The sequence below is a fragment of the Podarcis filfolensis genome (assembly GCF_964270895.1).
Source record: "Podarcis filfolensis genome assembly, chromosome: 1".
NCBI classification, from domain to species: Eukaryota; Metazoa; Chordata; class Lepidosauria; order Squamata; family Lacertidae; genus Podarcis; species Podarcis filfolensis.
Window position 1 is genome coordinate 22,325,892 of NC_139604.1, and position 27,394 is coordinate 22,353,285.

Consider the following 27,394-nt stretch of genomic DNA (forward strand, 5'->3'; position numbering starts at 1 on the left):
GGTGAGGAGAGGCTTTGTGGTTTTGCTATTTTATATTGTTTTCATTGATTTATTGTGTTTAACATACTTGTAATAGTCAGTATCTAGCTAAACAGATCCACTACTAGTGCAAGGATTTCTGCTTGTGAAATGCAACTTTCCCTCTCCTCTTCCCTGCCCCACACCTTTCCAAATCTGCTCTGGGTGATTGGGGGAATCCCCAAAAGTGATTGAGGATAGGGAGGAGAAGTTCCGTGGTGCAGATGGAAACCCTTGTACTAACAGATCTGTTTAGCTGGATACCACCCATTGTATCCTCCTTCTTTTGTTCACCGCTTTGGGGTCCTTGGGCCCCAAAGTGGTATATAAATATATTATAACAGTAACGTGCTCTAATGGTTTGGCAGATGTGCGATTTGATGTGTGTCGTATAATAGGCATGTTATGGTGGTTATACTGGAAAATGTTTGTTAAGGTGCAGATCTTGACTCCTCACCTGTCTAGGACAGGGTTTCCCAGACTTGGGTCTCCTGCTGTTTTTGGACTACAACTCCCATCATCCCTAGCTAGCAGGACCAGTGGTCAGGGATGATGGGAATTGTAGTCTCAAAACGTCTGGAGGGCCGAGGTTGAGGAAGCCTGATCTAAACAGAGAGGGTTCTGGTGTTTTTTGTTTTTGTTTTTAATAATAAAAACCCCTAATGACTAATGCTCATTTTGGCTTCTTTAAATTCTGAATGAATCAAATTGTTTTCTTTCTCCTTCTGCAGCTGCAGAACCTTGGCCTCAGAACGCAGCATTGTATCAGCCGCTGAAAGGTGAGTACTTTATTTTTTGCACTTAACGGGGGGGGGGGCTTCATTAAATATGCAGCGATGTAATTAACTGGAGTCTGGCGGGTGCGAAAGGGGGGGTGGGTAAGTGGGGAGAAAGAACCTTGTTAAAACGAGCATCCTTTGTGGTGGCCGTCCGGCCATAGGTTTTTGCTAAACTTGTACCTGCCAATATAAGCCAGCTATTCATGGCCTTATAAGGTCCTTGGTTTATTATTGACTCATTATATTGGCTGCTGTAGGCAGTGTAAAATGATGTGGTTTGCAGGCCCAGTTGGCAGATTTACTGCGCCAATAGCTGAGGCAGCAGATTTTTGAAGTCTTGTGGTAAAGTGGGCTCCCGGTAAAAAGGAACTGTTAAAATGTATAGGCTAGGATGGTTCAGGCTCCCTTTAGCAGCTCTTCATATATCATCAGATCACATTATGGCCCCCATTTGGGGCTCAGCAGCCTGCTACAGTTGTCAGAAGACTGCAAAGTAATGAAGACTAATAGGTAGCAGCCCTAGTCTTCTAAGCATGGGATTTTATTGCTGTGTACTTGTCATCTTTCTTTTGTGTGACAGACCTAGACACAGTGCGCAATATTAACTGCAAGCTGGTATATATATATATATATATATATATATATATATATATATATATTTCTGTATGCTTTTACTTTTTAGCAAGAGGAATTATGAAGTTGTTTGTTTTTATTATTTCTATTAGGAAATGAATAATTGCCCGTTTATTTTATTTTTTAAAAAGAAAAAGCCCAAGGCATGCGCACACACAGGAACTTACACACACACACACACACATATCGGTTAGGGATTTTAACTGTTGGGACCATACGATAAATTGCAGGGCAGAGCTAAAGGAAATATTTCTGAGACCACAGGCTTCCTAAAGCTACATTAATGTAATGGGGCATGTGATTCGTGTTAAATCAGTTTGTCTCCTTATGTTTGTACACCATTTGTTTTTGCATCCCCAAATGATCTGCAATTATCCATTGGGGAAGGAGTCATTATTTCCAATAATTGTCCTGCACTTTATTTATTTATCTTACAGACGAACAAGTTTTGCTTTCGGATAATGCTGCTTGTCTTGCTGTTCAGGTAAAAGCATTGTTCTACTTTCCTACTTGGCACGTGTTAATGTATCCGAGAACAACTGGCCCCATCCACTGAACATTTCATTAATGTATGCCCTTCTGAAATGAAAAGGACTTTTGCACCGTTGTGTTGTATTGTGTTCCCGCTGGATGTACACGGGCAATGCTCTTTTCTCTCTGGAGGCGTAGCGAAAATGTGAAGCGAAATATTTTATCGCACTTCAGCTGCGTCTAGACAACGTGGTAAGCCACAAACCAGGGCTTACTGTGAAAGAGTAGCATGCCAATACATGCTTCCGAATTGTTCCCACCGTGATTCTGTAGCATGAGTAGGAATAAAAAACCACGAGCCTTGGCGTTCCGTGAGGTCCGAACCAGCCCTTGTGGTTTGTTTCTCTCTAAGCGTGCTATGACCCGGAAGCCAAGAACAAACCTTGGATTCAGATTGCGGTTTCTTTGAAAAGAAATGTCACAGTTGCTGTGCATCACATTAAGTCCTGGCTCATGGTTTGCTGCTTCCTCTTGCATTAGTGGAGGACGCACTGATGGATGTTTGGGTAGCATGAACTCAGATGCCATTCTGTCATGGCAAGCCATGGTTTATGGCTCGCCACGGCATCCAAACAGGACTGCTGTCCCCACCTTAGGCGTTGTCAGTGACATTTGGGCCAATCATCCATGACAAGATGTACTTTTTGAGAGAGGAGCAACAGGACACAAGGTAGTAAAGGTAAAGGGACCCCTGACCATTAGGTCCAGTCGTGGCCGACTCGGGTTGCGGCGCTCATCTCGCTTTATTGGCTGAGGGAGCCGGCGGACAGCTTCTGGGTCATGTGGCCAGCATGACTAAGCCGCTTCTGGCGAACCAGAGCAGCGCATGGAAATGCCGTTTACCTTCCCGCCGGAGCGCTACCTATTTATCTACTTGCACTTTGACGTGCTTTCGAACTGCTAGGTTGGCAGGAGCAGGGACCGAGCAACGGGTGGTCACCCCGTCGCGGGGATTTGAACCGCCGACCTTCTGATCAGCAAGTCCTAGGCTCTGTGGTTTAACCCACAGTGCCACCCGCGTCCCAGGACACAAGGTAGCAAGTGGCAATGTTGTCCCTAACACAGCACGAGCTCATGTATTTTATCCAGAACCATACGAGTACAGCATTAGATGTCTTGCAGTCTGCACTGACTCAAAGCAGGGCCTTAAGTGTAGCTGCCCCTCATAGACTCATAGAATTGTAGAGTTGGAAGGGACCCCAAGGATCATCTGGTCCGGGGGTCAGCAATCTTTTTCAGCTGTGGGCCAGTCCACCGTCCCTCAGACCATGTGGTGGGCCGGACTATATTTTTTTTTGGGAAATGAATGAATTCCTATGCCCCACAAATAACCCAGAGATGCATTTTAAATAAAAGCACACATTCTACTCATGTAAAAACACGCTGATTCCCGGACCATCTGCGGGCCGGATTGAGAAGGCGATTGGACTGCATCCGGCCCACGGGCCTTAGGTTGCGTACCCCTGATCTAGTCCAACCATCTGCAATGCAGGAATCTTTCGCACAGCCTTGTTCTGTGGAACATTTCTGCCAAAATACAACACTAACCCCAGCCTTCCTAGCTGGATGAATAGGTCTCTGCTATGAGTGCCTGTTTACTATTGGTGTGTGTTTTTAAAAAAATCTGCTGCTATTTTGCATATAGTTTTAAACTATTTTTAGCTTTTTTATTGCCCTCTGTCCATTGCCTTGGGATGTGTGTGCAAGGAGATAAATAGACAATAATATATCCATATACAGTGGTACCTCAGGTTAAGTACTTAATTCGTTCCGGAGGTCCGTACTTAACCTGAAACTGTTCTTAACTTGAAGCACCACTTTAGCTAATGGGGCCTCCTGCTGCTGCCGGAGCACGATTTCTGTTCTCCTCCTGAAGCAAAGTTCTTAACCCGAGGTATTATTTCTGGGTTAGCGGAGTCTGTAACCTGAGGCGTATGTAACCTGAAGTGTATGTAACCCGAGGTACCACTGTACACTCCCCCTTCCATATCTGTAGGCTTCCCACTGATGTCATTTGGATATTTATCCTCTGCTGTATTTTATAGCTGACCCACCCAAGTTCATGCTTTTGCAGTCAGAGGAGTATTTGTATACAAAATTAAACCCTTATACTCTGTAAAAGTTTATATGCAAGAACTAGCAGCCTCTGGTGCCTTATTCAGAATTAAAATTGGGTAGGATGCCCAGTTTTAACATAAGCATTTGCTGAAGAAGTGGTTTGGATTAGCATTACATGCAAACTGAGCCAAAGTCGAAGTGAAAAAGGATATTTTATGTGCCATAGAGGGAAGATACAAACTTAATACTACTTGGAATTGTACTACAGTCGTACCTTGGTTGACGAATGCCTTGCGACTTGAACGTTTTGGCTCCCGAACACTGCAAACGCAGAAGTGAGTGTTCTGGTTTGCGAACGTTCTTTGGAACTCGAATGTCCAATGTGGCTTTTGCAGCTTTCACGGCTTCCGATTGGCTGCAGGAGCTTCAATCAATTGGCTGCAGCCAATCGGAAGCCTTGCCTTGGCTTCCGAACATTTTGGAAGTTGAACGGACTTCCGGAACGGATTCCATTTGACTTCCGAGGTAGCACTGTACTTGGAATTTGAAACAAACAGATGTGAACCACCCTGAAACCTCTGTGTATAGGGTGGTGTATAAATTCAATAAATAATAATAATAGTAATGTCTTCAGAGCTGAACAGCACTGTTAAAAAGGTGTGTTGTTTTCTCTTTTCTCATTTATAAATGGGGGGGGGGGAGGGAACAGTGATGTAACTGTTTGCAGTGTTGAAAAAAACAAAGTTCATAATCGTTGTGAAATGTTTCCATGCTCTGTATTAAAATGACACTCTAAAACGTAAGCAAAAAGACCTAAAACCGAGGGTGATAGCCAGTCTTAGTTATACTCAAGAGTAGACTTCATGAAGTCAATGGACTTGAAAGTCTATTGATTTTAATAGGTCCACTCACTGGACATTGATCTAGGACAAGTGAGTAAGAACTAAGTGAGATTTACAGCACAATCCTATACATGACTACTCAGAAGTAAGTCCCACAGAGGCAGGAATCCTAGGCACATGTACTTGGGAATATGACTTACTGTGTCTGAACGGGAGTTACTTCTGAGTAAACATGTACAGGATTGTGCTTATCAGAAGGCATACAAAGATGTAAAGGTTTATTAAAAGTAATACATAACAATAAAGCCCAAAATGTAAAAAGTCACATTCAGAGAAATGTTTGAAAAAAGCAAGAAATTTACATGTTAGTAAAACTATGCTGCAATCTTTTTAAAAAGTGTTTTTCAATTTTTAATTCAAAAAGGGGTGTTAGATGGGGGAAGTGAATAAAGTACATAAATAATACTAATTTTGATGGGTGACACTGATCACAAGCACCCCCAATTATGGGGCACAATTGTAGTTAATAATATTGATTTCCACTAATGTGGAAAGCGCTGTTATTTTGATAAGCAAATATTAGTGTAATATATAATCATTTTAGCTAATCCTTGGATAAAGAAGTAGATTACACCATTAAAAGTTTTAAACCCTATATTATAGTTTTTGGAATACACATGTGTATATAGAGCAAGTGTTAATAATTACCTTCATCAGCATAATAATATTTTTAAAACAAGGTCCCCCACCCCCACCCCGCCGAAGGAGTATATTGTTTGATTATTTCCATTTTGTTGTTCTACACATGTCACTTAGATGATAAATTAACCATAATATATTAAAAGAACGTCTTTATCTTCAATATTCTTTGGTCTGACAGCTGATAGTAGCCATGACTATAAATATGATTTCAACAGATATCTGATTTTAAACTTTATGGAACAATTTTCTTTGATGTAAGGGGATGGTATCTGTTTTAAGAATCTGTATTAAGAATACACTGCTGATTCCTTTTTTTTAACATACTTATTTTTTATAAATAATAATATTGCTCCAATATGTTAAGGTTAGTTTACTAGCTATTTTTAAGCAATGACTAATGAAAATATCAGTCTGGTTATCTCTTTCTGATGTTTAGACTTGCATGTTGTGGTGGAGACAATGGTAATTATTGTTTACTGAATTTATATACCACCCTATACCCAGAGGTCTCAGGGCGGTTCACAAAACAAAACAATCCATTCTTCTTACATCTTGGTTAGTTTGATGTGAAACTTAGTTGCAGTAAAAAGGTAAAGGTAAAGGTTCAGTCGTGGCCGACTCTGGGGTTGCGGCGCTCATCTCGCTTTATTGGCTGAGGGAGCCGGTGTACAGCTTCCGGGTCATGTGGCCAGCATGACTAAGCCGCTTCTGGCAAACCAGAGCAGCGCATGGAAACGCCGTTTACCTTCCCGCCGGAGCGGTACCTATTTATCTACTTGCACTTTGACGTGCTTTTGAACTGCTAGGTTGGCAGGAGCAGGGACTGAGCAACGGGAGCTCACCCCGTCATGGGGATTTGATCCGCCGACCTTCTGATCGGCAAGTCCTAGGCTCAGTGGTTTAACCCACAGCGCCACCTGCGTACCACCCATAATGTGGAATGTGTTTCTTGTGGAGCTGCTTGATATATGGCCAGGCCATACAAAAATTGCCAGGTGCCCAGGCGCATTTCGCACCTGGCTATCAGCCACTTGTGATCAAGTTAAGATGCTTGGACACTGGAATGGCTCCTGATATCTCCTGGGTATCCATGGATCCCCAGCTAGGAGGGTCAGTTGTCAGGGATTCTGGGAGTTGTGGTCCAATAACATCTGGAGGCAGCTGGTTGGGAAGGTCATCATTTACAACAAGAGCCCCTTTCAGACATTTGGAAGGAGGGAGTTTCTGAAAGTATTTAGGAAGAGAGTGGCAGGCTTTGTCTCCCCACCCCTGGACACGTTTTGTCATACATCTGCAAGGCACCTATACAGTGGTACCTCGGGTTACATACACTTCAGGTTACATACACTACAGGTTACAGACTCTACTAACCCAGAAATAGTACCTCGGGTTAATAACTTTGCTTCAGGATGAGAACAGAAATTGTGCTCTGGCGGCACAGCAGCAGCAGGAGGCCCCATTAGCTAAAGTTGTGCTTCAGGTTAAGAACAGTTTCAGGTGAAGAACGGACCTCCGGAACCAATTAAGTACTTAACCCGAGGTACCACTGTACTCCTGAGCATCTGAAAGGGTCTCAGGACGTTGATTAATCTGTGGTGTTTCAACCTTTGTCTCTTTCTCTGAGTGTGTGTATCTGTTAATTTGTGAGTTTCATTACAAAGGTAAATAAGTTCTGTTGCACTTTAGAGTGAATGGCGGCAGGGGCGGGGGCGGAAATGCTGTACGTTCAAATACTGGGACACAGGTGGCGCTGTGGTCTAAACCACTTAGCTTCTTGGGCTTGCCGATCAGAAGGTCGGTGGTTCAAATCTCCGCGACGGGGTGAGCTTCCATTGCTCTGTCCCAGCTCCTGCCAACCTAGCAGTTCGAAAGCACGCCTGTGCAATTAGATAAATAGGTACCACTGTGGCAGGAAATAAATGGCATTTCCATGCACTCTGGTTTCCGTCATGGTGTTCCGTTGTGACAGAAGCGGTTTAGTCATGCTGGTCACATGACCCAGAAAGGTGTCTGTGGACAAACGCCAGCTCCTCAGCCTGAAAGTGAGATGAGCGCCACAACACCATAGTCACTTTTGACAGGACTTAGCCGTCCCGGGGTCCTTTACCTTTTACCTTTACCTTACATTCAAATACTGGAGTTTAAATGATCCAGGATTGCAAAAGCTCATACTCTGCCTGTAACTCCATTGCAGGCATATTAGTCCTTGTGGTCCAAACTTTGAGCTAGCTCAATAGCAAAAGCCACAGCCATTTCATACTGAGTCCAAATTTACCCAAAGTTAACCATTCCGTACTGTTTTTTTTATTCCTACCCCCAGAAGATTTAAGTTGAAAGCCAGCTTCATTAGAATTCACGATAGTGGTTTGATATATGCCCCAGATACCATTCATTTACTACCAAAGTTCAGTTTTATCACTATTGAATATGAGGAATTGCAAAAGGGGGGGGGAGACACCAATTAAAAGGGTTGAATTTTGAATAGCTTCCATTTAGAAGCTATTTCTTTGTATGTGAGGGCGAATATATTTAGTACCAATTCAGTATGATCCACTTCTACCTTACTGTGCGAATAGCTAACAGTTAAGGAAGGCTGCATGAGTCTAGGTGGTTTTTTCCTCATTCTGATTTCTTGCTGTTTAAAAAATGGGATATGCTTGATAGTGTGAAAGTTTTAGGCTGCACTCCTAATCAGCTGGGCTGGCTTCTGAGTAGACATTGCCCTATTAGTATTGTTTCAGCTGTTCTTTTTCCATATGTTCTTCCTGCTTGAAATCAAGGGCAGAAGAGCATCTTGAAAAATAATTCCCAGCCTCTCTTTTTCTTGCCAAAGTGCAGGGGTTTTTAAACACTGGAGAAGTCAGGCTCTTGTCACTTAGCTTTCTGTGGGTTGTATCCAATGTTAGTCAGAGTAGAAGCACTGAAATTAATGGACGTGGCTAACTTACATGATTAAAATTATTGGCCCTGTTTCTGAGTAGAATTTAATTGGATACAACCTTTTGTCTTTTTTTGCACCATGAACTAGGAACACTCTGTAATAACATTGTTGGCATCTACAGTGGTACCTCGCGTTACATACGATTCAGGTTACAGACGCTTCAGGTTACAGACTCCGCTAACCCAGAAATATTACCTCGGGTTAAGAACTTTGCTTCAGGATGAGAACAGAAATCATGCAGCGGCAGCGTAGCGGCAGCAGGAGGCCCCATTAGCTAAAGTTGTGATTCCAGAACGAATTAAGTTCTTAACCTGAGGTACCACTGTATCTGCCAAACCTCCATTGAGGGACATGGAGTGCTGTCCCGGGGGTGAAGTCAAACTGCTGTGTTAGCAGCACCGAAGTGACTTCCCTGGGGTGCAAGCCTGGGCAGTGTGTATGGATTTGAAGGGAACAATCTCTTGCCAGGGGCTTCCTTATAGTGAGTCTCACCTAGCACAGGCAGTCACATCCCACAGGCCTGGACAGAAGTCCCTTGTAGCTCCTTCTACCTGAGATAATTTGCAACTGGCAGTGCAGCAAGTAGAGATGTTTCTGAGTACAGTTGTACCTCCGGTTACGAACTTAATTCGTTCCGGAGGTCCGTTCTTAAGCAAAAACCGGTTGTAACATGAGGCACGCTTTTGCTAATGGCGCCTCCTGCTTCTGTGCTGCCGGTGCGCGACTTCTCCTCGCATCCCGGGGCAAAGTTCGCAACAAGGGGCATCTACTTCCGGGTCAGCGGAGCTCGCAACCCGCAGTGTTCGCAAGGAGGACAGTACGTAACACGAGGTTCCACTGTCTGTCACCCTGCCACTAGCCAGCTGAGAGGCCCTTCTAACCAGCTGTGTATGTCACCTGCCATCCCAGTCCTCTCAAATGTGGGCCATAACATTACTAAGTCATTGCAACAGGATGGCATGGGCACTAGCCAATAGGAGACCATGATATTAGCACAACCGTATTCTATGCAGTGTTCCAAACTGCATTGTTTCCCAGAGTTGAGGGATTAGGAATGGATCCCTCTGTTCCCCTGAAACAGAAACATGATTGAGGAAAATGCTGCTGTGTAAGAGGGAGTCTCAGGACGCATTTGAAGGTCAGCAGCTTGCTTTTTGTTAACAATGAAAAAGAAGACTGTTTTATATATTACTATGTAGAAAAAAGAAAGACAACTCTGCAGGCAACCTGGTCTTGATTTTACTGATTTGTGACGTGAATTTATAATTTCAACTTTGTGACCTGAAACTGTGCTTGTTGCTCTTCACTAGGGAGAGAGAGAGAGAAGGAGAGATGGTCTGAACAGTATAATGAAAGCCTGACAATCTATTCTTTAACCAGAATAATAGCTGGAATTCTTCATGATTAGAAATACAGTATCAACATAATCGATTTAACAACATTACATTGTAGCTGAAAATAGACTGAAATCCCTAGCCAGGCATCCACTGTGTCTGAGCGAAACATCTTTCATATGGTTCTAAGATGAAATTACCCCTGAATGAATAGCATCTTCATTTATCTTCAAAACCTCCTCTGTGTTACCAGTGAGTCTACCCTTCTCACATTCTGCAGCAGGAATTACATTATACCATTATAGCAGCATTCCAGTGCAGTGTAAAATAGATTGTTTTGGAAAATGAACCTGGCTTTGCAATAAATTACATTTACAGGTACAAAGGAATTTGTTACTTTGTTTAAAGTAGTCACAAATACAATTAAACTCTTAATTTATGTTAAACTACAAATGTGGCTATTACCATAACTGGATTAGGAATATAATCTGTCACTCCAAGTACGATACTGAACAGTTTTCATTTATAATTGCAGACAGACTTTTCACTTTACAGGGTCTGCTACTGCTTGATAGGAAAGCTGGAATATTTCGTACATTTGTCCTGGGTTTTTAAAAAAAAAAATTCAGACACGCTTTTCCACCCTAGATAAATTGGAGAATAATCCCTCAATTGTCATTACCCAGCTTCCCCTTTGTTGTGCTTTTCATGGAGGAGAACAAGAGGGAAAAGCAAATCCCCTTTTTTCTCCCCTGTCATGCTGGCATTTTCTGGAGCCGCGTTTAAAATATTACTCATTGTGATTTAACTTGAATCTGTTTCAATATATTTGTAAGATCAATAGTGTGCAGCTTAAAAAAACAAAAAAACAGCTTGGTACATGGGCGTCCCATGTACCCTTGTTCCTTTAGGGTAAAGGTAAAGGGACCCCTGACCATTAGATCCAGTCATGAACGACTCTGGGGTTGCGGCACTCATCTCGCTTTATTGGCCGAGGGAGCCGGCGTACAGCTTCTGGGTCATGGGGCCAGCATGACTAAGTCGCTTCTGGCGAACCATAGCAGCACACGGAAATACTGTTTGCCTTCCTGCCGGAGCGGTACCTATTACTCTACTTGCACTTTGACGTGCTTTCGAACTGCTAGGTTGGCAGGAGCAGGGACCGAGCAACGGGATCTCACCCCGTCGCGGGGATTCGAACTGCCGACCTTCTGATCTGCAAGTCCTAGGCTCTGTGGTTTAACCCACAGCGCCACCCGTGTTCCTCCTATAGGGTAGTGATGGCCAAACTCGGCCCTCCCTCCAGCAGTTTTGGGACTACAATTCCCATCATCACTGACCACTGGTCCTGTTAGCTAGGGATGATGGGAGTTGTAGTCCAAAAAGAGCTGGAGGGCCGAGTTTGACCATCACTGCTTTAGGGACACATTCTCTCCTATCATTGCCCAACCCATGTCTGAATGTTTGTGGAGATCCTTATGCTTTGCTACTGTGCATGAATCTGTGGACCAGGGCACAAAAGGTATGCTAGCCAAAGTGCTTCACTGCCACCTTTCTCTTCATTTGTGTCTCCCTAACGCAGGTGGCTTTGTGGGTTAAACCACAGAGCCTAGGACTTGCCGATCAGAAGGTCGGTGGTTCGAATCCCCGTGATGGGGTGAGCTCCCATTGCTCAGTCCCTGCTCCTGCCAACCTAGCAGTTCAAAAGCACGTCAAAGTGCAAGTAGATAAATAGGTACCGCTCCAGCGGGAAAGTAAACGGTGTTTCTGTGCGCTGCTCTGGTTGGCCAGAAGCGGCTTAGTCATGCTGGCCACATGACATGGAAGCTGTACGCTGGCTCCCTCGGCCAATAAAGTGAGATGAGCGCCGCAACCCCAGAGTCGGCCACGACTGGACCTTTACCTTTACCTTTAATTTTCTATTGTGGCAAAAGAGCCCTCTCTGGGATTTGATCCACACGGCACAACCTAGACAGGACTTTGCTTCAGATGTGGCTAGAAGAGGCCAAACAGATGTCTCACAGTCTAGGGTTCCCCAATCCACAGTTTCAGATCTTAATGATTCTAATCCATTTGTAGAGCCAGGATTTAGCCTTTAGGCAGCTCAGCCGACTAATGTTAGGGGACACAGGTGCATGTCACCTTCCTATTCTATAGGCTGAGCATTCTTCATGCTTGACCACTGGTGTTGGTGGTAGGGAAAGAGCACATTGCTCTGTGCTTCATAAGTTTAAATGCAAAGTGGGCTGCCATTTACTTTGTGGGTAGAGTTGGATGAAAAAAAATCACAATTGTTTGCAAATAGATTTAAACCTGGAAGGATAGCTAAAAGCAGCAGTGTTTGCACTGGTTGTGTTCTCATTCATTCATTTTAAAGCTGCAGGAATCATTACTTTCAAACCAGGAAATATAACAAAGTAAGTATGAAACAATAAGTGAAAGACAGTAAGCAAAAACACACTTCATGTAAAATTTTTCTCATTTTCAGTATGGTACAGAGAAAGGGAATATAATAGTTGCCAACAATTTATTTGCATGCTGCTCCTGCGGATTATCTTCAAAGCAGATGACCAAAACAGTATATACAAATGTTAAAAATGATCTTAAGTATGTAAAATATATTTCATTATATCGAAATCCCTACTTTCAAGCTAGCAGAAGCGTAATAATTACAAAATTTCCTAAACATATGAAAAGTACTCCTGTTGAAAATGAGAACAGTCGCCGATATCTGCATTTAGCTAACAAATTTATTCACAAATTCATCCAAATCACTAAGGTATCAGCAATAAAAAAATGCATTAATTTTGAAGCGTTACAATTTAAACCAGTTAAACTTACTCAAAGGCCATTAAAACAGCAGGCTGTCTTGGTTATGCAAAAGTAATTGAATAAAGAATACAGACCATCTTCGATACTAACGTATTCGCTGTAACAGCAACTAGAGTAGTAAAAATGGGGATTTTGATGTGCAAAATGTTGGAACCTTATACTGACAAGTCCCATATTTACCTGCTTTGGCAACCAGCTTTTAGAAAAACCTATATTGTAGGTTAAAACTCCTGACAATTTTAATTTTTTAAAAATATTGCCTTCAGATAACCAGTGCAATCTTTTCATTTGCTCTGCTTTTATTCCCAGGCCTTTTTGCAAATGTGCAACCTGCCAGTCCAGGTGGTTTGTAGGGCAAATGCTGAATATATGTCCCCATCTGGTAAGTGCAACACTCATTTACATTACACCTGTGGTTGGAAACTATGGCAACAGTATCTCATCACGCAGACCATAAATGCATGTGAGCTTGCATCTTGTTCTGCTGGAAAGGAATGAAAATAATGTGTTTCTACCTTTTTATTTGCTTGCATTATAACAGTAGGCATAGGGCCAAGGCAGACAGTTCCATGTGTTTAAGTACTGAATGATTCAAATCATAGTGAATTTGGTTGCGAGAGTCTGATTTTTAACTTCAAAAGGACCCCATGGAGAGCTAGATATTAGAAGGGGCCTCTCTGACAAACCAGTACAAGAAGTTATGGCAGCTAGAATTTGATGAAAAACAGGCCAGCCTCTGAGGCTGGCTTGAGAATTGACATGCATAGACCCTTTTGTGGTGGTTTGGTGCAGTTTTATTACATTCACGGCTCCAAATTACTGCAAAGGACTTCACTCTTCCTACCAGCTTTTCTGACTTGTCTGAATATCATTTGCTTCATCCTTCATAGACAACCAGAGCTTTGACAACTGATTGGAAATTGACCCTGTTTCCGGACGCAGACTTCATCTCTTGTAGAGGGCGAGATAATGATAAAAATTAATTTATAGAGGGAGGACCCATGCGTGATATTGTTTATTATCAGAGAGGAGTTTCCCATATTGCTGGAGTTTTATTACAGAGCTAGCAGCCTGGAAGTGCCCAGCCCGAGGCAAACATAGTTGCACACTTGTGTGCATCGATTGTAGTAAACCAGCTATGCCAACTGCAACGTCTGAGTTGGGTCTTTATCAGTTGAGTTGATTAGAAGTATTGTAAGAGTGGACTCGATGAAACAGTGTGCCCAACCCCCTAAATTTATCACCAGGGGGTTTTCTTTCCTTAGGACCTGAATTCAAGAGGGGAGTCTCTGTTGCTTTCAGTGGGTCTACTCTGAGTAAAAATTACTTGAATTATCACCTTTTGGCTGTGAAAGCCTCTTCCCTTTTATGGGATTCTGTTCCTGAGGGTTTCATGGTTGGCTCTTCTTTCGTTCTGTCCATCTGTTAAGAGCCTTCTGAGAGCACTGAAACGCTGACTCCTGCCGCAGAAACACCAAAAGACCATTCTTTATATAGTAGCTTTGTGGAAGTAAAGTCTGGATCGATAAAACCATTGAGAGGTCTGTAAGCTCAAAAAGACCCAGCATTCTTTTTGCAATGCATGCCATAGTGCAGATGCATCGATTCTTGTGACTGCTACTTTGAACCTGAGTAAAGCTCTATAGACAGCTAGACAGTATTAACTATTCAGGGGCTGTGTTTGCATGTCATGCAAAACCATATTTTCAAGTTGGTTTGTTTCAAACAAACCATAGTTTAATGTTAGCTACAGTGTTTCTCCTGGGACTGAAAGACAAACTGTGGCTAAGCAAAACCAGAAACCAAAAGCTTACTAACTCCTCTGCCTGGGAGGAGCAGGGGGGAGCAGACAAGTCCAAGAGTTGCCTAGGTTCATGTTGCACCAAACAAGAAGTGGGGAACATGAATAGCACTGGACTCCAATTCCCATGAGCCCCAGCCAGCAAGGCCAGTGGTTAGGGATGATGGGAGTTGTGGTCTAGCATTGTTTGGAGGGCACGACTACCCTTGGTTTAGTATGATGTGCAAGTGTGTCAATTATGCCTTTAAAACATTAAATCTTCTTTCTCAGAAGCAATACAAAAATAGAACAAGGAACGAAGTCCTTCACCAAATAGACTGATTACTCAAGGAGTGTCAGGATTACATACTATCTCAACCTCAGATATCTATGAAATTCCTTTCTGTGCTCAGTTTTCTCCAGCTGAGCAGCACCAAAGGTTGTACATGAAACTAAAGCCAAGCCCTTGTTGGTACAGGAGGGCCATTTCTGTTTTACAGCTCTCACAGTCAGACCAGGGTTTGAATCCTCCCTCAGCCATGAAGCTCAGCCCTTGGGCCCTCAGCTCCCTCAGGCATGAAGCTCAGCCCTTGGGCCAGTCACCATCTCTTCACCAGCCTACCTCACAGGGCTGTTGTGAGGCTGAAATGTGGAGGAAGAGAAGCATGCACACCACCTTGAGATCCTTGGAAGATAAAGGTGGCCTATAAATGCAGTAAACAAAATTAAAAAGTATATAATACACACACCTAATGGGTGTAGTTCACCTGATTAAGTGGTGATACCTCGACAAAACTGACACACAACAATATTCAAGGCTAGAATATTCAATTTAACCTGAGTTAACATATGAGCAGCAGATAATATTATAAATAAAGGAAGATTAGAGACAAAAATGGGTGGAATATCAGGAGACGTAGAAGATCAAGGTTGGCATTGAATGCCATGGAGAGATGGATTTAGAAGTCTTAAGGAAAGAGATAAGTGATGGACAATGTTTGAAGTATATATAAAAGTTGTAAAAAATGCATAAATAATAATAATAATAATAATAATAATAATAATAATAATAATAATAATAAAAAAAAAAAAACTGACCCACATTGTGAAAGCTGACCAAGTGTAGAATCTACTTCAGTGGACGTTTCACTTCCACGCTTGCAGCAGATATGACATAGGTGTCCTAGCAGTCTTTGATCAATTGTTACTTTACTGAGTCTAATCAGTTTTGAAATGCCTTGAAGAATACACTGACAACTAGTTGATGGAGTCAAAGGGTGGCAGTCAGTTGTCACTGCAGGCTTACAGCACAAAAATGAGGCAGATATATTGGAAGATGGGCAGCTCTCAGGTTCAGTTGTGTGCTATATCTGAAGACTCTTTTAAAGTGCGCTGTAGCAAACACCCCCCACATTTCTCTGCTGTGATTTTGGCACTTAACCAGAAGTAAGCATGGGAAGCTTTTCCAGGGAGATGCCCATCTACTTCTTGGGTATGTGGCTGAGGGTGTTCAGTCCAGAGTTCCCTGATTCTGCTAATCAGGTATGCAGAGGGTCAGGGTGGGCTGTGCAGATCAAAGAATGATTGCGATGGAGAACATCTCGTTGCAAAAGGACACAAAGGGATTCAGATAGCCAACACTGATCCACATGTCCAAACGGAGGACATAGATGATGCCTTCCTGGAACAGATGGCCAAGCATGCAAAAGGAAGGGAGATAGTAGTAATGGGGGACTTCAATTACCCGGATATTTGTTGGATGTCAAACTCAGCCAAGAGCATAAGGTCAAACAGATTCCTCACTGGCCTTGCAGACAACTTCATTGTCCAGAAAGTGGGAGAAGCAACAAGAGGAACAGCCATTTTAGATCTGGTCCTAACCAATGTTGATGACCTGGTTAGTGGGGTAGAAGTGGAAGGATCATTAGGCACAAGTGATCATGCTCTTCTGAAGTTTACTATACAGCGGAAAGGAGCAGCCAAGCATACTAGGACTCAATTTCTTGACTTTAAGAAAGCCGACTTCATAAAACTTAGGGAAGTGCTGGGTGAGTTCCCATGGACAGTAATACTAAAAGGAAAGGGAGTTCATGATGGCTGGGAGTTTGTTAAGAGGAAGATAGTAAAAGCACAACTTCAGGCAATACCAATGAGACGGAAACATGGAAGGTGCCTAAAGAAGCCAGGGTGGCTATCTAAAGAACTTTTAACTGAGTTAAGATTAAAAAAGGATGTGTACAAAAAATGGAAAAGGGGGGAAACCACCAAAGAAGAATTCAAACAAATAGCCAGCACGTGTAGACACAAAGTCAGAAAAGCTAAAGCACAGAATGAACTCAGGCTTGCTAGAGAGGTTAAAAGCAACAAAAAAGGCTTTTATGGGTATGTTCGTAGCAAAAGGAAGAACAAAGAAACAGTGGGGTCACTCAGAGGAGAAGATGGTGAAATGCAAACAGGGGACACAGAAAGGGCTGAACTCCTCAATGCCTTTTTTGCCTCAGTCTTCTCCGATAAAGAAAACAATGCCCGACCTGAAGAATTTGGAGCAAATGATTCAGCAGAGGAAACACAGCCCAGAATAACTAAGGAGATAGTACAAGAATACTTGGCTAGTTTAGATGTATTCAAGTCTCCAGGGCCAGATGAACTGCATCCAAGAGTATTAAAAGAACTGGCAGATGTGATCTCAGAACCACTGGCAGTCATCTTTGAGAATTCCTGGAGAACAGGCGAAGTCCCGGCAGACTGGAGGAGGGCAAATGTTGTCCCTATTTTCAAAAAGGGGAAAAGAGAGGACCCAAATAATTACCGCCCAGTCAGTCTGACATCAATACCAGGGAAGATTCTGGAGCAGATCATTAAGCAAACAGTCTGTGAGCACCTAGAAAGGAATGCTGTGATCACCAATAGTCAGCATGGATTTCTGAAAAATAAGTCATGTCAGACGAACCTGATCTTGTTTTTTGACAGAATTACAACCCTGGTAGATGAAGGGAACACAGTGGATGTAGCCTACCTTGATTTCAGCAAGGCATTTGACAAGGTGCCCCATGATATTCTTGTAAAGAAGCTGGTAAAATGTTGTCTTGACTATGCTACCACTCAGTGGATTTGTAACTGGCTGACTGACCGAACCCAAAGGGTGCTCATCAATGGTTCCTCTTCATCCTGGAGAAGAGTGACTAGTGGGGTGCCACAGGGTTCTGTCTTGGGCCCGGTCTTATTCAACATCTTTATCAACGACTTGGATGATGGACTCAAGGGCATCCTGATCAAATTTGCAGATGACACCAAACTGGGAGGGGTGGCTAACACCCCAGAGGACAGGATTACACTTCAAAACGACCTTGACAGATTAGAGAACTGGGCCAAAACAAACAAGATGAATTTTAACAGGGAGAAATGTAAAGTATTGCACTTGGGCAAAAAAAATGAGAGGCACAAATACAAGATGGGTGACACCTGGCTTGAGAGCAGTACATGTGAAAAGGATCTAGGAGTCTTGGTTGACCACAAACTTGACATGAGCCAACAGTGTGACGCGGCAGCTAAAAAAGCCAATGCAATTCTGGGCTGCATCAATAGGAGTATAGCATCTAGATCAAGGGAAGTAATAGTGCCACTGTATTCTGCTCTGGTCAGACCTCACCTGCAGTACTGTGTCCAGTTCTGGGCACCACAGTTCAAGAAGGACACTGACAAACTGGAATGTGTCCAGAGGAGGGCAACCAAAATGGTCAAAGGCCTGGAAACGATGCCTTATGAGGAACGGCTAAGGGAGCTGGGCATGTTTAGCCTGGAGAAGAGGAGGTTAAGAGGTGATATGATAGCCATGTTCAAATATATAAAAGGATGTCACATAGAGGAGGGAGAAAGGTTGTTTTCTGCTGCTCCAGAGAAGCGGACACGGAGCAATGGATCCAAACTACAAGAAAGAAGATTCCACCTAAACATTAGGAAGAACTTCCTGACAGTAAGAGCTGTTTGACAGTGGAATTTGCTGCCAAGGAGCGTGGTGGAGTCTCCTTCTTTGGAGGTCTTTAAGCAGAGGCTTGACAACCATATGTCAGGAGTGCTCTGATGGTGTTTCCTGCTTGGCAGGGGGTTGGACTCGATGGCCCTTGTGGTCTCTTCCAACTCTATGATTCTATGATTCTATGTTTTAATTGCTTCCAAGCGTTTGCATTTCAGGGGGCTTTGTATTTAGGATGGGATCAACAATCACTGCCTGGAACAAATGCCAGAAGTATAATTTCCATACTAGCTATAAAGGTGCAGAAGCTTTGGCACATCCCCCCCCCCCTTAACATGGCATTTGTTGAACTCTTGCTGATTTCACCTCTCAGTTTTAATTAGATCAATGAGTTAAAAGTGTGCTGTTTTTTCTTCTTTCCTTCGCAGGGAAAGTGCCCTTTATTCACGTAGGAAATCAAGTTGTTTCTGAACTTGGCCCCATTGTCCAGTTTGTAAAAGCCAAGGTAAGGTGCATATACGAAACCTATTTTTCCTCAGCAAATTCTTGTTTTAGCAGTTGGGCTAATTAAGTTTGTGTTGATAAAATTATCCTGAGAACCAGAGCTCTAGAAGACAGGATAGCATCATTTATTTTGCATAGTAAGGCTTCTTCTAATGGCTCATAACAAAAATAATTTATTAACAAGCTTTAGGAAAGGTTCCAGTTTAGCAGAGAGAGGAGGGGAAAGGAGGGAGAGCTTTCCAGGCTCACATCTGCAGAAGGATATTTTTGTAGCTGTTCATTTAAACTTTTTAACTCTTGAGGGCAAGATTTGACTCCTCTGTCATGTCCCTTATTCTTTTCTCGTCAGCTGAGTAAAACTGGTGCCCTTAAAATCCAGGACAGAATCTTTTCTTGGTGTGAAATATTGCCTGTGCGAGAGAGACATTGACAGGGAGAGATTGTATGTGCGTGTGTGTGAATGAATACAAAACAGGTAACATTGTTTTTGTCCTTTCTGTGGACCAGAAAGGCATGGATATATCATTTACGTGTGCACCTGTATTTTTCTGAGCGCTTCTTTCTCAGAAAGAGGTGCCTACAGGTGGTACAGCTTCAGGCATGCTTTGTGGTTGTTTAGTCGTTTAGTCGTGTCCGACTCTTCGTGACCCCGTGGACCAGAGCACGCCAGGCACTCCTGTCTTCCACTGCCTCCCGCAGTTTGGTCAGACTCATGTTTGTAGCTTCGAGAACACTGTGCTTTATTCTGTCCTCTGTCGTCCCCTTCTCCTTGTGCCCTCCATCTTTCCCAACATCAGGGTATTTTCCAGAGAGTCTTCTCTTCTCATGATGTGGCCAAAGTATTGGAGCCTCAGCTCCAGGATCTGTCCTTCCAGTGAGCACTCAGGGCTGATTTCCTTAAGAATGGATAGGTTTGATCTTCTTGCACTCCATGGGACTCTCAAGAGTCTCCTCAGGCATGCTTAGAGGAAGCTGATCACTTGGACTCATCCCAGTCTTTCTCCAGACCTGGTCACGGCACTGAAACCATCTTGGTTAACCCTGGTTAATAACATTAGTTAGGGCAGGTATGCGGGGAGTGTCACCCTGTTCGCTCTCCTTGAGCTCTTGGAGCCTGTTGATACTGTAGAGAGAGAGAGAGAAGGGGTTGGGGGTACCATGTTTCAGTGACTCTTCTTCTACTTCCATTTCCAGAAAGTCATTATGGGGGATTGCTGTTTGGCACCATGGGAGTTGTCCTGGGGTGTCCTACAGAGTTCCACCTTGTCCCGAATGCTATTTAACATCTGTATCCTGGTTTCTTACCTATGGTCCATTGATCCCTAGAGGGTCCATGGATGGGCATCAGGGGTCTGTGAGCCAGATACAAGAAACAATAAAATAAAATGTTTGATTTCCTTCCTGTTACTTTGAAGTGCTTTTATTTCAACTAATCACAGAGTCATTTAAGCGTCTAGTAGACGAGCATATGTCTTTGATGTCTCCTGTCCTTTTTCTGGAGCCTTTTGGCTAATTCTGTCCCTGTAGCAAAATTTTATCATGGTTTATTCCAGTAGTTACTTGTCTGTCTTTTTAGTTGAGATACTATAGGTTGACAATTCTATATATAAAAAAACTTGAACGCTGCTGCTTTTATCAAAGGAATGTGTTGGAATGTTGTCTGAATGGGAAAATTCCTTGAACAATGCCTGTCTTCCTGTATGTGTCCGCACATATACCAGGCCTTCCACAGTCTCCACCTAAAAATATTAATTGGTTTAGGTGGGGTTTTAGCTCTTCCACATATTTATGAATTATTCTTCCAACTATAGCTGCATTCTGAAGCCCCCCCACCAAAATAATAATAATAAGGTAATTATAATAATTTAGTCTCCACCTAAAAATATCAATTGGTTTAGGTGGGGTTTTAGCTCTTCCACATATTTATTAATTATTCTTCCAACTATAGCTGCATTCTGAAGCCCCCCACCCCCCAAAAATAATAATAAGTTAATAATAATAATAATTTATTATTTATACCCCGCCCATTTGGCTGGGCTTCCCAATTCATCAGACAGCCTGGTTCCCTTCCAGTGCTGCAGTTATTTGAAGATGGGGGCCTTTGAAATTCCAGTAGCCCTTCTGATCCTGCGCTCTTGTTTAGAAGATAGCTGCATGTGGGTTCCTGCCATTTTGGCAGGCCTGGAACTTGCACTTACGCCTTGGCTTCCACACACTAGTTCTTACGGAACAGAGATCCACTTTGTTTAAATCTTAAAATTCCACGTAATCAATGTTCACGTTGATTCCTGCTTTCTTTCTTTAGCCCTGTGGATCAATGCCGGTGCGTTTTAATAAGGCATCTGCATCATCATAATTTACTTAGGTTTATTTACAAGGAGGCTGTGGTATTTAGAAAGGCTACTTGGCTTGAAAGCAGAAGCAAAACAGGCGGATAGTTGGAAATCCTGCATACTGGTGTACCTTGTGCTTTTCAGCTTTAAAATATTGCATTTCAAACTATAGGATCCAACATTGCACTAGCAGATGTGACAGGATTTCATTTTGCTTCCCTCTTGTCTTCAACCTCAACTCCCCAACTCCCTGGATCAGATTTTTGGGGTGCATGGGGTTTTCAAGGTGGGTGGAAAGAGGTGGAAAGACCCCTTTGAGCAAGCAGAAGTCCATTACACAAGCAGGACACAATAATTGGGTATTGCCCAGTACTTTTTGTAAATATATAAGATTTATTATAGAGCTGTATATATACAGTCGTACCTTGGATCCCGAACGCCTTGCAAGTCAAACGTTTTGGCTCCTGAACGCTGCAAACCCGGAAGTGAGTGTTCCGGTTTGCAAATGTTCTTTGGAACCCGAATGTCCGACGTGGCTTCTGATTGGCTGCAGGAGCTTCCTGCAGCCAATTGGAAGCCGCGCCTTGGTTTCCAAATGTTTAAGTCGAACGAACTTCCGGAACAGATTCTGTTCGACTTCCAAGGTACCACTGTATTAGGAACATTGCAGTATTCATTTCATTTTTCTCTGTGAAACTTCAATTGCCTTTATGATCTACAAAGCAGCATTCTAATGTGTAATGTTGCAATGCAGGGAGCTTTTGGAGTGAGCCAGAGCCCTCGACTTGAGTGGGCTTTGGAAAGGACCCAAACGGATCGTTTTCCCTGCCCTTCCTTTTCTCACCCCCCTCTTTTCTCTCTCCTTGCCTAAGGGCCATTCACTTAGTGATGGGTTGGATGAAGTCCAAAAAGCTGAGATGAAAGCCTACATGGAATTAGTCAATAATATGCTTTTGACAGCAGAGGTATGGCAAAACACTAGTAATTTGTCAGTCTTGTGAAATGAATGATATTGGGGATTGGAGGGTGGGGTGGGGGGAAATAGAATGCTGTTTGCTTTGTGATGCTGCAAGCGAGTTCCTACCTACTTTATTTTTTAATAAAACACAAGGGTGGGCTTACGGTTCCAGCTAGGTTCAAAAAGCAGCACGCCGCTAATTTACATATTGCAATCTCAATTCCATTTTCTCTGTCAAATGGGATTTTGTGCCTGCTCCATGACAGAACTGGCAACCACCTTTCTGTGTTCTAAATATGATTATTAATGGCTTGCTTGGTAGGGAGGGAAGACAAAGCTGCAAGGAATAAGCTGTCTGTGTAACCTTACATGTTATGAAATTTTAGTATTCCTTGGTTTCCTAGCTGTATCTTCAGTGGTGTGATGATGCTACAGTCCAGGAGGTGAGTGATTCTGCAACATTTATCTTAATTAAATTTTAATGAGAAAACACTTTTGCTCACAATTGCAAGTCCCTACTCATAAATGAAACATAGAGGTTTATACCACTAATGATACCATATTTTTTTCACTTTAATTTTGCTTGCATACACATTTTGGGGGGAGCTCTATGTCATTACTGGATACACTGGTTTCAAAGTGAAAATGTTTTTAATATAATTTTAAAAGCTTTTTTTTTTTAGCTGCAAGTTATAAATAATTGCATAAAATGGTGTATGAAAGCAGTGCCGTGGCAATAAAAGCCACAGCATCTTTTTTTCTTTGTAAAAGTGACATTTCTTTTCCACTTTAAAGATTACCCATCCAAGATATGGATCTCCTTATCCTTGGCCCTTGAATCGTATTCTGGCCTATCAGAAACAATGGGAGGTCCGACGTAAAATGAAAGCTATTGGCTGGGGCAGCAAGTCGCTTGATCAGGTCAGTCGGTCCTGCGCCAAACCTGAATGGGTCATATAGTAATGAAATATTTAAAAACAAGGCTTCAAGGACGTGTTGGTTTCTTAGTACATGTGCACACATGTGCACACACATACACATATGTAATCCATAATCTTACAGCAGTTGCCACATGATTAAATAAATTTTGTCAATACATCGTATGAGTTTCAGGCTGCAACCCTAAACAGAAATCTTGCGAAATAAGCCGGATTTGAGCACAGTGGGTCTTAACCTCTGAGAGACCTGCATTAGCTCCCAGTACATTTCCTAGCACAATTCAAAGTGTTGGTGCTGACCTTTAAAGCCCTAAACTGCCTCGGTCCAGTATACCTGAAGGAGCGTCTCCACCCCCATCATTCAGCCCAGACACTGAGGTCCAGCTCCGAGGGCCTTCTGGCGGTTCCCTCGCTGCGAGGTTACAGGGAACCAGGCAGAGGGCCTTCTCGGTAGTAGCGCCTGCCCTGTGGAATGCCTTCCCACCAGATGTGAAGGAAATAAACAACTATCTGACTTTTAGAAGGCATCTGAAGCCAGCCCTGTTTAGGGAAGTTTTTACTGTTTGATATTTTATTGTGGTTTTTTTTTTCTGTTGGGAGTTGCCCAGAGTGGCTGGGGAAACCCAGCCAGATGGATGGGGTATAAATAAATTATTATTATTATTATTAATTATAATAATTTATTAAGCATGCGTAGGATTGTGCTGCTTGGTCAGCTGATTTACATCTGCATGTATATGAAATGGTTGGGTTGAATCCAGAGGAGCTTCCTCTTCCAGATCCGTCCTAATTATTCTTAAGAAGTAAGCTTCTTCTGTGCTAGCAAAAAGAAAAAAGAACAGAAAGGCCACTCATTGGAAATAGAGGTCCCATCCGCACCATATGTTGAAAGCACATTTGAAGCACATGGCTTCTCCCAAAGAATCCTGCAAAGGAAATGGCATTGTCCATGGGGATTCCCATGGTGATGTCCCCAGTATCCTCCCCATGGCGTGTTTCAGCTGAATTAGGAATTTTGCCTGCTTCCCCTATTTTAATAATTAAAAGCCGTCTAAAGAGCTAGCATAAAAATGTGGTTGGAGACAGATCTCCTCATGAAGTTCTTTAGTGTGTGCAACCGGGATCTTTTCTTTCTGGTGGCAGAAGTTGATCAACTGCTACTCCCTTCCAGACTGGAGAGGGTAGGGCATCAAAAGTAGAACTGGAAAGTCCCAATGTGCAGAGATGTGACCCTGTGCATCTTGGTTAAAGACTAGCTACAGCTATAGAAACGTGCCAATTGTATTAGTCGTTCCTGTTCGTTCTATTGTTTCTTTGGTTTGGGTTTTTTTTTATTTTACAAAAGCAGTGTATGCTGAGAAATCCCCAAGAGCTGCTTCATGTTGCACATGCAGTGTTTGTACCTGAATAAAAAGCGATTCCCTTCCCCGAACCACGTTGGGCACAAAAACAAATCTCTGCATACCTGAAGCTGTTTTGCATTTCACTTCAGCTTCCACCTGCAACGCTCTTCTATTTGAAGTCCAAATTACTCCGGTATCTACAATCTGTTCTAAACACGCAGCTAGTTTTGTATGGTCCTGTAGCCACCTGGGAAAAAAATAAAAATTGCATTCTGCTTTCTGTTTATGTTTCCCATTTTAGGTGCTAGAAGACGTAGATCAGTGTTGCCAAGCCCTTTCTCAAAGGCTTGGAACGCAGCAGTATTTCTTCAATAAGAAGTAAGTTGCTTTCATATTTATATTAAGGAGTTTTTAGTCGTTGACGGTTGTGGAGTGCTTATTGAGCCTCGGAAGGCAATCCCTCTCCCCTCCAAAAAAACCTGCACCTCCTTTCCCAAATGAATGGATGTGTGGAGTCTGTTCTGCCACGTCTTTCCCATCTTTCCCCCCACCCCACCCTCTCTTATCTGAGCCACATCCAAGGGCAAGCCAGGCGTTGTTTGCACTGCTGGAACTAGGACTGTGCCTAGGCTGGGGAAAAGACTTTCTTACCCTATAGCTCTGTGGCAGCCAATATGGCGACCCTTCAGATGTACAGCTCTCATCATCTCTGTTTGCTCTTCTGACTGGGGCTGAGGGGAGCTGGTAGTCCAACAACATCTAAAGCAGGCTTCCTCAACCTCGGCCCTCCAGATGTTTTGAGACTACAATTGCCATCATCCCTGACCACTGGTCCTGCTAGCTAGGGATCATGGGAGTTGTAGGCCAAAAACATCTGGAGGGCTGAGGTTGAGGAAGACTGATCTAAAGGGTGCCATAGTTTATCAGCCAAACACTGGCAGTGTTTACTGCGGATAACCCCTGCGAGCCACAAAAGGAAGCTCTGCTGTATAGCTCTGCGGTATGTACGGATAGTTTAATTTGAGCCCTGCTACTCCCTGGCTTTAGGGACGCGGGTGGCGCTGTGGGTTAAACCACAGAACCTAGGACTTGCCGATCAGAGGGTCGGCGGTTCAAATCCCTGCGACGGGGTGAGATCCCGTTGCTCAGTCCCTGCTCCTGCCAACCTAGCAGTTCGAAAGCACGTCAAAGTGCAAGTGGATAAATAGGTACTGCTCCGGCGGGAAGGTAAACGGTGTTTCCGTGCGCTGCTCTGGTTCGCCAGAAGCGGCTTAGTCATGCTGGCCACATGACCCGGAAGCTGTACGCTGGCTTCCTCAGCCAATAAAGCGAGATGAGTGCCGCAACCCCAGAGTCAGCCATGACTGGACCTAATTGTCAGGGGTCCCTTTACCTTTACCTTTACTCCCTGGCTGGGCTTAGGATTGCTCTGCCCATACATTGGTAGGTTTGAAGTTCAAATATTGCTTTCGAGAATGGTACAGCCGCCTTTTAAAATGCAAAAATGATTCCAGTACTAGGAAGCCCAAGTTACATCGATGATAAAATGTGACGTGTGTGGAGTAATCCCGGAGTGGATGTGCTGTTGCCACTGCTTCCGTTATTTCCTACGCTGTGGAATTGCTTTGACAACCAAATTTGAAGCAAAGAGTAGAAATGGGTTCATGTTTTTATTTTGTGGATGCCAGAGGAACCAGAAGAGGTAGTAGACAACATAGGAAGATGTCTTCTACCAAGTCAGATCACTGGTCCATAGAGCTCAGGACTGATGGCACTGATTGCTAGTGGTTCTCCATGGTTTGGGGCAGGAGAAATTTCCACCCCTACCTTGAAACACCAAGCGCTGGACGTGGGGATCTTTGAATGCAAAGTATATACACTACTACTGAGCAATCACCCTTCCCTGAGGGGGGTGGTTGTTGTTGTTTTTGTTGTTGTTATGAATCCTCTCCCTGATGGTGTCTGGTAGAATTTTGTCCTTTAAAATGACAGTTCAGCACACTCTGTGGTCTATATGTGGAGCTTCTACTGATGCTTAGTATGAAATGCAAAGGTTTATTTGTCTCTTTTCAGAATATTGTTTTCCCCTTTACTCCTAGGCCAACTGAATTAGATGCTTTGGTGTTTGGGCACCTGTTTACAATCCTTACTACCCAGCTGATCAGTGACGAACTATCGGAGAAAGTGAAAGGCTATAGCAACCTCATTGCATTTTGCAGAAGAATAGAGCAGCACTACTTTGAGGGCCGTGACAAAGACAGCTTGGCAACTGTTCCATCTCCGACGTTGAGGCAGTCATTGATGACCTGAATGTTCTTTGGTGGCAGAAATTTGGCAAACGGATCTTTGATTTGTGCATTGTTTAAAAGAGACTAGTAGCGACTTTGGAAAATTGGATGCACTGCACACTTTCTGTTTGAAAACTGCCAAAACTGTTGTAGCCCAAGAGTATGTCCTTGTGACTAATTCTACAAACACACATTACGATGAAATAATTAAGAGTGGGCTTTGTTGTAATATTAGCCTGCATGCTGTTTTAACATAACTCTAAAGTGTCCTTGAAAAACAACGTTGTATCAGAATTCAACAACAATAAAATTTATGACAACTCTGCAAAAACCTTTCTGTAATCTTTCTTTTTGCATTCTCTTGGGGTCTTCAGATTCTTACTGCAATTTTCATTTTATTCTGTAGAGTTAAAAGTTGAATACATGATTCAGATTCGCCCAGAATAAAATATTTGGGCTTCTATATCTAACCAGTCATCATTAAGAAGGATTAAGAAGAAATTTCTTACAGGCCAGATTTAATAAACACCCTAGCCTCATCTCCTCTCCTCCATGGCTTGAAGTACCATGAAAGTTTCTGCTCTGCCTTATTTTTTGTATATTTCTG

General features: G+C 43.1%; 1 protein-coding gene and 1 long non-coding RNA gene across 2 annotated transcripts in view; both read left to right on the plus strand.

Moving 5' to 3' along the window:
• MTX2 (metaxin 2) overlaps window positions 1-27,118 on the plus strand; it is a 48,562-nt gene extending 21,444 nt beyond the window's left edge. The window contains exons 2-10 of the mRNA XM_083572405.1: window positions 750-797; window positions 1,868-1,914; window positions 12,980-13,052; window positions 18,852-18,928; window positions 22,133-22,225; window positions 22,623-22,661; window positions 23,014-23,139; window positions 24,801-24,877; window positions 26,599-27,118. Of these exons, the coding sequence (XP_083428531.1) occupies window positions 750-797; window positions 1,868-1,914; window positions 12,980-13,052; window positions 18,852-18,928; window positions 22,133-22,225; window positions 22,623-22,661; window positions 23,014-23,139; window positions 24,801-24,877; window positions 26,599-26,809 (791 nt within the window). The 3' untranslated portion in view covers window positions 26,810-27,118. The remainder of the gene's footprint in view (window positions 1-749; window positions 798-1,867; window positions 1,915-12,979; window positions 13,053-18,851; window positions 18,929-22,132; window positions 22,226-22,622; window positions 22,662-23,013; window positions 23,140-24,800; window positions 24,878-26,598) is intronic.
• Window positions 1,925-5,882, plus strand: LOC310743681. Its single transcript, XR_014539165.1, has 2 exons — window positions 1,925-2,631; window positions 2,996-5,882. It is a non-coding gene; the product is annotated as an uncharacterized lncRNA (long non-coding RNA).
• Window positions 27,119-27,394: the final 276 nt, after the last annotated feature.